General features: G+C 31.8%; 1 protein-coding gene across 4 annotated transcripts in view; it reads right to left on the bottom strand.

Moving 5' to 3' along the window:
- Positions 1–1,729: 1,729 nt before the first annotated feature.
- The window catches only part of LOC130448871 (uncharacterized), a 188,044-nt gene continuing 177,611 nt past the window's right edge, over positions 1,730–12,162 (bottom strand). For all 4 annotated transcript variants that reach the window (XM_056786434.1, XM_056786436.1, XM_056786435.1 and 1 more), the window contains one exon: positions 1,730–4,632. In XM_056786434.1, the coding sequence (XP_056642412.1) occupies positions 3,734–4,612 (879 nt within the window). In that variant the 5' untranslated portion in view covers positions 4,613–4,632 and the 3' untranslated portion in view covers positions 1,730–3,733. The remainder of the gene's footprint in view (positions 4,633–12,162) is intronic.

Genomic DNA, 12,162 nt, shown 5'->3' with positions numbered 1-12,162 from the left:
CAGGTGTCTATCGCAATAATAAAATTGATTTTGGGTACTTTTTGAAAAAGAGACTCTATATAGCAATCAAATAAGTACACATATACATTTTTAGCTTACTTAAAATTCTTGTTTAGCTGCTATATTAAAAAAACATAAGCATAATCCTACATTTTTATCACTTACAGTATAATTTTGATCATTACTTGAATATATTTAATTGTATATAACAGGATATACAACAAGTTTTTTTTATAAAATACCTTTTGACAATAAACGTGGTTTCCGTATTATGCCCATAATTTGTCTTGAAAAATTTCCAACTTGATTTTTTGATCGATTCCCAACAATAGTTGCTAAGCCGAAAATCACGTCCAATGAAAGGTTAATCCATAGTATAGTAAATCTAATATCAACGTGAAAAATTAGTAAAAGCATGGATGCCACATATGTTTTCTAAAACGAAGTGTCTACTGGCACCCTCCACGGAAAAATCCGTGATTCTAATTCCGACCATAGAGACAAGGACATTTTTAACCCGGCGTTACATACGTGGAGTTTAATAAACGCCAGTTGCGGAAAACTTTTTGAAAATGAAACCAAATGTAAAGCTATTCACGTGTGCGTCCCTGTAGCTTCCCAAATATGTATCCGCAAGCTTTTTCTCTCGGTTGACACTGAATAAAAGCATACGCCGGTGAAACGTTTTGGGGTGTATTAAACCCCTTCTATGTATTCGTGTAACTGATGTTGTGAAGTATTATTTTGAGTTGTACGCAGCAAAGTAAAGTACCGATCATGTCTCACGAAGAGGATCAGAAAAGGCTCCTGGAGCTATGGGCCGAGAGAGAAACTGATGACGAAGTAGTGGTTCTAGGAAGCGAACATGACATTGATTTGGTTTCTGAAAGTGAACCCAACTGAGCAGGATATAACAATGGAAGATCAAACACCTAACAATGACCCGGATAAAGAAATATCAAAAGGTGAAACTGGAAGTGATTTGGAAAATACAAATGTAAGCCTCCTTCAAAGAAACAAAAATATTTATGTTGGAAAAGATGGAATTAAGTGGAATAAACAACCTGGGCGTGGACGTGTTCGAACAAGAGCAGAAAACATTATTACTCATTTGCCTGGTGTTGAACAAATTGCAAAAGATGCTAAAAAAGTGCTTTAGGATGTTGGAACTTATTTTTTGATAATGAGATAATAAAATGATAAAAGAAATAATCAGCTTCAATAATTTTACTAAAAGCGGAGTAGACGTCGTCGATGAACTATCGTCAACGTGCAATGTTTCAAGAAATTCACGTAGATGGCCAATTACAATTGTTTTCTCTTTACTGAATACAGGCTGCTATTAATGCTTAGGTGATATACAGAGAAAAAATCAAGATTTCAAACTTTTGAGGATTTTTATCAAAATGTTGGGCCTACAACTGATCCAAGGACAGATTAATGATAGGAAGAATAACCCGAGGATACCCCGAAATATTTGTCAGAAAATTGAAAATTTCGACAAAAATAACGTTGAAGTTCCTCCGGCTAAAGTTTCAAAGGTTTTAGGTGTTCCGTAGGCCCAAGAAGTCGAGATCTATGGATGGAATATGCAGTGCTGAGATGTGAAAATTTTGTTAATTCAGACAAGGACTAATGATTTATTGTAACTCTCAAATATATTTATGAATTTTCTTTTTGCTCCCTTGTTGTTAGACTTTGGTTTTTTAAGCGTTTTTTAGAGCTAGAATTTTTATTTTTGTTTAACTGATTTTTAGAAAATGTTGTTCAGCAGGCCAAAATACACATGGTTCTTTTATTTAGTTTTTTTCTCTAAATAAATTTTTGATAAAGTATTTTTTTGAGTTATTTTGATTTCTAGATGATTGCTTAAGTGTAAAATATTTGAAAATTTGAAGTCAAAGGAAATTTTAAAGTTTGGAAAATGGGTTTTCACAGACCCCAAATATGTACTGGTGTAAGAATTGTCCACCTATATAACACCGGGTTAAAATATCATCCACGAATAAATACCACCTACAAATGAAACCTGACATTCATTTAGAACTAATTATACAAAAAATTTATTAATAAATAATTTGATTGTAAGAATAGCCTAAGTAAGTCCGTGGCAATTGGATACGGATCATTAGATTAGGTTAGGTTGGTTTAGTTTTAAAATTTCCGTGTTACTAAGATTAAAATTAGACCACGGTTTTTTCTGTGTAGGGTGGTGATTTTGGATCATATGGTAAGATTTAGTGACACGGGAAAAAAACTTTATTCTGTTCTGTTTCTATAAAAATTTCCGGTTCTATAAGGTTAAAAAGGAAATCTCCGTGGTCATCATCAATAACAGCACCGTTTCTAAAATTGCACTATCCAATTGTTTTCCTTTATTTATCAAAATCTTAGTTCCGTGTCGTTCTTTTCAATTTTATTTCAACTAGAATTGTTTTAATCCTTTCACTCAATGAGGAGTAAGTTTTATAAAGGTAATTTGTTTTTTTTTAGTATCCGCTGAAAACAACTATTCGACATAAACATTTTCGGGAATCTTTTGATTTGGCCCCAAATTCCAACGAATTGACAATAGATGATGGGGTTTCATAGGGACGATAGTACCAACTTCAAAACTAATTAAATGAAGATAATTTCAAATACTTGGAAGCTCTTTGTGAAAAATAGAAAGGTACCGTGATCAAAAACTGTAATATATAATGTTATTAAATACTATTTGTTAAATTCGGCGTGTTTTAAAGGAAAGTAGGAAGTGGATCATTGTTTGTACCTAATTAATTGTATTGTCGACCAAAAAATTACAGAATTGGCTGTTGTTATACCTGGTAGGTAGGCCAAAGATTCTTAAAATTCCCGTTATTATTTTTTTTTCAAATCAGTTTCCTTCTGCCACCTCAACCACGCATTTTTTGTTCCTTAGCCATTTTCAAAGCCAACGGAAAAGAATATTTTGCGTTTGGATAATTTTAAGTCTAAGAAATATAGACGCAATTACAAAAAACACACAATTGGCTTATATTCTTTTTTTTAATGAGGCTTCTGAAGCAGGACACTAATTTACAGCTATTAACAAAAATTTAATTGAATAACATATATTAATTATTTGTTATTGCATAATTGAAGACATAGTTTGTTTCTCTTGTAAAATTTTAGCAGTTAAGCCTTTGTTTTACTTTAACACTAATTTTTGGTATTGAAACGGTGTGCCACTCGTGAACTAAAATTTTCAATAAACAATCGAAATTTTCACAAATTTTGACAATAAAAAAGAAACATTACAATAAATATGACAAAAAAGTTGTCTGAACTAATAAAATATGCAATTTTAGAAATAGCTCGTGCATGAATGACTAAAATTTTTTATAAACCATCAAAATATCAAAGTATGGAAATATTAAAAGTAAGTTTCAATAAAAATGATAAAAAAGTGTAACAAACTCTTTTCATGGAGTAGAAATGTTTAATAAATACTATAACAAAGTTAAAAAATAAAAAAAATTACGACAGGACCTTTGAATATGACAAAAAAGCTAATAGAAACCCTTAATATACATAATCATTGGGTACAGTTTAGAATAGATTAAGGTAGAACTAATTAGATAAAAAAACTTTGTTGATATATCCTGTTATTACAATAAATTAAATAGTTAAAATAAAAATTAACCAATTAGAATTGAATCTAAATATCACATAAAAAAAGTTATTGTAATCGTCTATGCTTTTCTATAAAACACTACGTTTCCAAAGAAGCGATTAAGTTGTGAAAAACATTACTTTGGTATTCACTAAACATCGACGCTTGTCCACAACTTAACGAATTATCGTTTTCGCTTGAATTCGAGTACCTTAAACGCGATTCCTGTGTATTGTTTTGTAAAACATTATTAAAATTGGCTACGGAACTATCACAACTATTTTTCTCAGAATCTGATTGCTCTGAATCGGGTTTAACCTTTTTAGGTGACGACGGTTCGTCGTCGACGACGTTGACATCTTCGTCGTCATCTATGCAGGTCAGCATCCTGGGAGTTGGCGGCATGTAGAATTGGGAAAGTACGTCTTGCACATCACAGTCCTCCATATCGTCGAATGAACGTTTCCTAGAAGATAATCTATCCCCGCAGGTGGTATTCTCCGTGGAAGTATCAGAATATTGATAACTCTCTGAACTATTTAAACCGTTCAAATTCTCTTCTACGATAGTCAGAACATCTTTGTTAACGGTGTCCAAATCGTTATCTATGGTATATGTTTCCGCAGGTATCAATTGATTCTCTTCATTTCTCTCATTCTTTAAACTCATGTAATTGTCAAAACAACGAGGATAATTGAAATATTTTTGACATTTTTCTTCCTTGATTTCCTGCTGTAAACGTTTCACTGTATTATTTATTAGTACCGAACGACATAAACTTCTCTCGGCATCTTCGATTTTCTTCAGTTTATTAAGACTAATTTTTAGTACTTTCCTTCGTTCTTCTTTAAGACGGTACTTGGGTGAGATCATAGAAGGGCGGTTCTTCGGGGGACAGTATCCACCAGGATAAGTACGGGGAGGGCCGAAAATATCATCGCAGTCATCGGTTTCTACGGACGGCGGAGGGGATTTCATTGCTGAAGACTCGAAAAAATCTGAAAAGGAAAACAAAACATCAAAATTCATATTCATAATAAATTTACGTTAGATGTTAGTTTGATATCGTTTCTTTTTAATTCCAATTCAAATATTGTACGAAAAATAATTTCGAAATAAAAAACAAAGTTATCCTTATTAAAATATAAATATTTTTCCAATGTCATTGAACGGAATATCTTATAGCAAATATGGGAATAATTTCTTCAAACAAATTAAAGCAAAATTCCATCTTTTTTTTCAACACACACGTTGATTATATTATATTCAAACTTATATTCTATACAATAAGGACTTAGTACCTAATTATTCGTTTTGAATTAAATCAATTTATTTCGCGTTTTTTTCCACCAAGTGACTGTGAACACCAATCATAGCACGCAAAAGCTGTTGACAAATATCAAAATATGCATTTGAATTTAATATTATCACTATTATCACTTACAACACATGTTTTCCTAAATTCTCGACCAACGGTCAATTTTAGAACCTAGGGTTAAAATGGAGTTTAAACTATGATTAGACATAAGTACGGAATTGTATAAAATCTTGTTTCCGAATAACCCTCGTAGAATTCGATTAATATTCTAATAATTGTACATAAAGATATTCTCTTCGATGAAATGTTAATAATGTCTTTCAACCAATCATCGCTGATGATATAACCCTTTAAATCCATTGTAAACATATATCAAATGCACCTACAGTGGTTACGTAAATTAATTTCAATCCAACGAACCGTTACTGGCTGACAATTTACTGAAATTCCCACCTTTCGTAGTCAGTAAATTGCACAATTTAATTGAAGTTTATGTTATAATAGACCAGCAATCAGAACAAATATTGAGTTTATACGAGACATAATTATATACATTTTCATATAATTCTTTCTAAAGATTTAACGTAAAGCTTTCATTTTTCAAATTGGTTGAAAAATTGAATCCAAAAAATCGCAAAGTATGGTTACGTAAATATGAATATGGCCGAATTCTTATCACATAAATCAAAATCATGTAATAATGTGATAAATTGTTTTCAGAGAGTGAACAAGAACGAATATGGATACATCCATTAGCGCCCTTGCATCAAGACATTCACCCCTTTCGAAGACTTATAATTATGGTCTGGACTGAATTGATTGTATTGGATGAAAACATGACAGGACAAAAATATAAGGATCAAGTGATGGTTAGTTACACGAGATAATAATAATAATACTTTACAACTAAGGAAAAAAAATATTAATATTTATAAACGTGATAATCATAATATTACGACAATTATTGAAAGGTGAATGGATTTTCTTTATCATAAGCACTACATCATGTATGCTACAATTTATTCTTGTTATTTACGTTCGCTTCCTCCTCATAACTCGTTATTTTATTGTCATCGATGTAAACTTCGGCAAGTTTAGTTGTTTTGTTCTTTGAGTTTGGAAACATACCAATTTGTTTGCTGATTGCATCCAACTTACGAGGTCTGACTATTAAATAACGAGACTGCGCGCCTAGACGGGTGAGGTAAAAAACAAGTAGTGCGTTGGGAAAAACGTATTAATCTCAAATTTCTCGTTAAGTTGAACAAAACTCGGACTGAGTGCTATAAATTGTTGCAAGAGACCTATAGGGCCAATTCTCTATCTCGTGCGCGTGTTTTTGAGTGGTGTAAGCGTTTTAGTGAAGGCCGAGAGAGCACTGAAAATGACCAGCGCCCAGGTCGCCCTGTGACTGTTTCAACTCCGGAAACAGTGACCAAAATCAACTAAATTATGCGTGCAGATCGTCGAATGAGCATCTGAATGATTGCAGAGGCTGTAAACGCCGATAAAGAAACGGTTAGAAACATTTTACACGAGGAATTACGCATGACAAAAGTCTGTGCCAAAAAATCTGACTCCTGACCAAAAGTTCTTGCGTCAACGGGTCTACTCAGATTTCCTTGAAAGTTTAGAAAAAGATCTGCTTTGAAAGGGACCCGAATTGAGGCGATGGAAGCGGTAAAGCAAAAAACCAGTCTCGTAATTTAATAGCCAGATCTCGTATTTACGCCAACTTTTTTATGGTGCATTTATCATTCTGGTAATTTCAAAACAATTTTTTTTTAAAATTTAGTTTTTGATGACTCACTTGGGTCAAACGAAATAAATGATCTGGTACTTCTTCAATACATTCATTCGATTCCTATGGTGTAAAATCTTCGTTATTCTTTGGTCGGATGTTTCAGAAACGCTGAAAGCTTTATATAATTTTCAGATGTTATAAAGGATACAGGACTTGTAATTGTTTAATTCAACGAATTACTGACTGACAATTCTTAACATTCTTCCATTGGGCATTATACTTTTGTAAGTAGCAGTTTTGTTGTTGCGTTTGTCTGTTGTCCAACTCCAACATGGTGGGAAGAGTACTAAAGATAGGAATTAACAAAATGGCACGATTCAAATAAAATGTGATTGAATAACTGAAAGTCTTAACGGGAACACCAAGCGGAACAAGATAAAACTGTAATGATTCGAGAAGTAACATTATGAGATTGTAATAAATATATTGTGATCATAAAATGAAATAAATTATCAAAGAAAATAATGGACAGAAGAAATGAAGGAATAAAGGGCAAAAAGAGAAAAAAATGCGGAGTTTTCTTCACTGGATAAGATAAAAAGGAACGAGGAGAATATTCCTCGATTGAAATATGGTGATGAAACGTATACAAAAATGAAAATGCATGACTAGTCTAATATTATAATTTACATATCATGTTCAATTCGATTAATAAAATTGTGCACGAAACATGGAATATTTCATTTCATATAATTTGTTCAACAACCGATTTTGTTATTGATTGTTATAAATTCGAAAATATTTTTGTATGTCAAAAACAAAAATAGTATTCGAAAGGTTAATATATTAATGGAATTGTTAATAATTTCTAAAAAAAGGTCGGCTATTTATACACTACAGTATAAATTAAAAATTATATAATTTAAAAAATGCTACTACGATTATTTAAAGTTCGATATGTAATCTAGAAATTCAATTTACAAATTTCAAATTGAATTTTCCCGCAGATCTTAATTGTAACTATCCATAGACTAATTTCAAAATGTATCTCCTAATTTCATCCCCTAAAAAATTGATCCCCCTTTCTATTTGTTCCATATACTACAACTGCTATTTTTTACTAATATTCAAGGTTCAATTTAAAAACCTGCCACCTTCTATATTTCGGTCCTTAAAGAAAATTCAATGATTATTTTTAAAGATACAAATTTCGGCATGGTTTGCAACTAAATTTTATCAACCCCTTCTGGCGGGCACGTATATATCTACTACAATCTTAAATGGGAAAGGGGGTTGACTCATTCTACAGATTTAACTTTTTTTACCAATGAAATATCGTGGAAACAAAAAAAACTGTTATTGAATTAAAATTAATGAAACTGAAGACGCCCAAGGTAAAGAATGAATAAAAATTCATAAATAAATAATAAAAAGAAAGAAAGAAGTTCAAATTTGACATGAAACGAGATCTCTTAGATCTGTCCACAAAATTCTTTAGTTTTGTATTGGAGGAAATAATAAAATTATCGAAAAATAATCATCAATTCCCAGTATTCGTAGACGACTTAAATCTGATAGTAAGAACATAACATATTTAATTCTTTAATCTCAACTCAACAAAATATGAAAATCAGCTTAATCTAACCAAATACAAACAAAACAGCCATAACAATGCTGGGGTCTTCGAGGCAACGTGACTTCTTGAGGAAAATTAATTGACATATTTATCACATTTTGCTGCAGTATTAGTGTTCAATTATACAACAAACATATCTCCAACTGCAGACGGAGTCGCTCCTAGCCGTTTTTGTTATAAATTATCATACACACAACTGATGAGGATTGAAATTTGGAAGAAATCCGAGTTCCTAAAGCAGAAGATAGGCCAGTGGTTGCTACTACACAATAGAGTTTCCCTTTTGACACTAAAAAATGCTGCAATTGCAAACTCTTCACCTTTCCACCCTGTGTGTCTTACAAAAAGTTGAAGTTCATATTTTCGAAATGATGAGCATCTTGTGCATGGTGAAAAAAAATTAAAGGGACCGTAAAGTCACCATCGGCCAACAAATGCTATAACATACATGAAATCTTATCAAAAGTAGCTAAGGCTGATGGAAAATATGGAATGTAGAGGAAGTTAATGAGTTCAGAGAAAGATAAACGTACGATTATATACTAGACTACAAAAATCAGAGCAACGGTGTCAATGATGGTGAAACTTGATATCACTACAATCGCCACAGATATCATCTCGACGATTCTCACTGGACTGATAATTTTTTGCCATTTTTACCAAAGACACGTGGTGAGAAGGTTTTCCTTCTCATAGCTTGAAGCGTTAAAAAGTTCTGACAGCAAAACTGAGTTTTAAAGAACTTATAATACCCATTCGCAATACAAGGTAAAGTATTCTTAGTAGCCTCAGTAAGAAGTCAAATTGTGCGCAAAAGTATTCGTGCACAACATCATACAATATTTTATCTACGACATTAAAAGATACTTTTATTGAAAACATAATTATAAACACATATTTGCGACAAAATTTTAGAAATATGCATTTTCCATGCAATTTTGGATCTTAGTGTTACACCAGGGATTTTCTGACTCCCGCCTTTTCGAGTACTGAAAGATTATAGAAAGTATTTACAATTCCTGGAAAAATACTTGGGTTCCATTGACATTTTCCTTCTAATTATAAAATTATTTTTGCCGAGAGGTTTGCGAAGGTTCTAAGGGCTAAAATATATATGAGAAAATAGGGAAGACAATCATCGATTTTCCGTGATATTCTGATTTCTGTCAACGACACCAATCAAACATATTTGGTTTGAAAAGATCAAAAAAGAATCTTGTCAGGAGACATGAAAGGCAGGAATCGGAAAATAACGGATTCAGAGTGAAAAATTTTTCGATTTCGAGTCCCGGGAACAGTTAAGAGTTACATTTTTTCTGATTATTTTGAATCAAATATGTTTGATTGGTTGGCAGGAATCAGAAAATGACGAAAAATCTATGATTTTCCTCGCAGTCTCATATATATATATATATATATATATATATATATATATATATATATATATATATATATATATATATATATATATATATATATATAATTCTAGTTGATACGAATAATTAACAAAATTTAGTTTCGTACCAATGACAACATATTTTCTGATTAAATCCGCAATGGAATTTTGTTTGTCATTAATTTTTTTACGTGCTCATAAAATCATTTCGTCGACATTTAATATACTTTTGCGTTTTATATATCACAAGTAAGACATTTTATAATATTTATAAGCTACAAAAAAATCAAGTTCTTTTAATTAACAGTTTAAGAAACTACATGCAATTTTAAAGTAATTTTTTGGCTGCTCTATAAACGAAACTATAACTAGTAATTGCTACATACTGTTCAAAGAAGAATCGTCTTGAAAAATATTTAGAAGATTTTCCTTATCATCGAAATCCGTATTAGTAATATGAGAAGAATCATTTTCCAAGGTTCTCCAAACACTTTCTATATCATTAAAATCAACACTGTCACAAAGCATGGTTATCATACTAAAACTACACAACACTAATAATATTGAGTTTAATTGTTGTCCGTAGTTGACCGATTGAAGATTGATAATAAACTAAAAATATTGTGTACTAAGACCTACGAGATTTTAAAAATATGACTAATTCAAATTCCTAAGTTTCTAATCATTAGGATATCATTAGGTAGCTTCATGATAAGCCGTTTAGAATTGTTTGCAATAAATGTACACACATCATTAACCATTTTAAATAATTTCGACAAAATATTATTTATTTACAGAAAGTTTATTATAATTGTTTTCAGTTCGGTATTTGAAATTTACCTCACGATCTTCTAATGACCCTACAGAAAATAAAACTTTACATTATAAAAAGTTTTTTTGACAACTTAAAATGAATTAACTTGATTCAGCGATTACTAGTTGAAAATAATTGATATTGTCCAGGATTTTCGTGCACTCTGTATATAGAATAAAATCCCATGAGTTATATGAAGGTGGTGGTATTCGAGTAGCGCACATTTAAAAACATTCCGTGCATCTAGCGCACACTAAATGTGTCGAATTCGCAAGATCGTTCAAAGAGCGCACAAGAAAATTTGGTTAGATTAGGTTAGGCGCACCAATAGTATGTTGACGATTTTACTGTTTACTTACAGGATGCTAAACAATAAATAAAATATTAAACATAAAACACCCCTCATGTTTTTCACGAAACCAGATGATTTTAATACCAACTTCTACGAATTATCCCTGCAGTTCTAAATCCCTAGAGTTACCTGTAGATTATGTCGAGTTTACCTAGTTAAGGGTATAAAATAAAATCCCCTTATAATCTGTTTGACTATGACTATAATCGCATTGAAGAGAAAGTATTAATTCGAACCTCGAACCACCGTGCGCTCGATGCACGCATTCAATGAAACGCTACGGATTGTTTTATATTTTCTTTCATAGTGATCATTTCTTCACTTTGTTTTGTTGTTTATTTGTTTCTGAGGGATTCCACTCGCGACACAATTTTAATTTGAATTTGATACCTAAACACCCCGAATTCTTAAAATACTTACAGTAGGATCCCGATTATGTGGGATTGACGGGACTGAGCTGTAGCCGGATAATCAAAAAAACGAACAATCCAAAGAACTCTTCTCTGTTTTTTAAATAATTTATTTGGACAATAGCATTTGTTAAAATAAGAAACAAAACAAGATACTGCATACATGTTAGAGAAACCGGTTTTCATATTTATACGTAATGTATGTAACAGTTTTTGCCCACTTCATAATCCTCTCATTAAATTTCAAAATAACACACAAATTTCTTTTTCGTATTGTCAATCGTGTCTTACAAACCAAAAATAATAGTATCTGTTATTTGTTCACTTTATACGAGTACATGTTTTTATTTTGCCAGTGAGTGTAACAAGTTAAAACATGTAAGTACCGGCTGATTTGTTTATGATTGAAGTTTAGTCCTAGTTTGAAGTATGAGATACAAGAACGTGCTGTGATTCATACTTTTTGGATCTAGACGTCTTTTTGTGAAGTTCCTGTACGAATTTTTTTCATTCTCGTAAATTCAGACTTGGTAAGTTTGAAATGGGTAAAACCAAGGTACTGTCGATTGAAACTCGTGCATTTTTCATAGCATACGAAAAAGTAACCGTACTATTGCCACTGAATTAAATACCTGGACGCACCGTCAACTATAACGTGTAAAATGCTTCCACCAGGAGTTTTGGCGATAGAAAACCTTCAGGACGGTCTCGAGAAACCCACCACCGCTGAAGATAAACGTATTATATTGATCAGTAAACATGATCGACGATTCACGAGTCCAGAGATACCAGCTCAGATCAATGAATCATTGAGGAATTCTTCAGTGTAAAGGTGATTGAGTGGAGCTGACCTTTTTA

This window comes from Diorhabda sublineata, chromosome 9 (genome assembly GCF_026230105.1).
Source record: "Diorhabda sublineata isolate icDioSubl1.1 chromosome 9, icDioSubl1.1, whole genome shotgun sequence".
Taxonomy (NCBI): Eukaryota; Metazoa; Arthropoda; class Insecta; order Coleoptera; family Chrysomelidae; genus Diorhabda; species Diorhabda sublineata.
The sequence above is the reverse complement of the archived record's forward strand: the minus strand, read 5'-3'. Positions and strand labels throughout refer to the sequence as shown.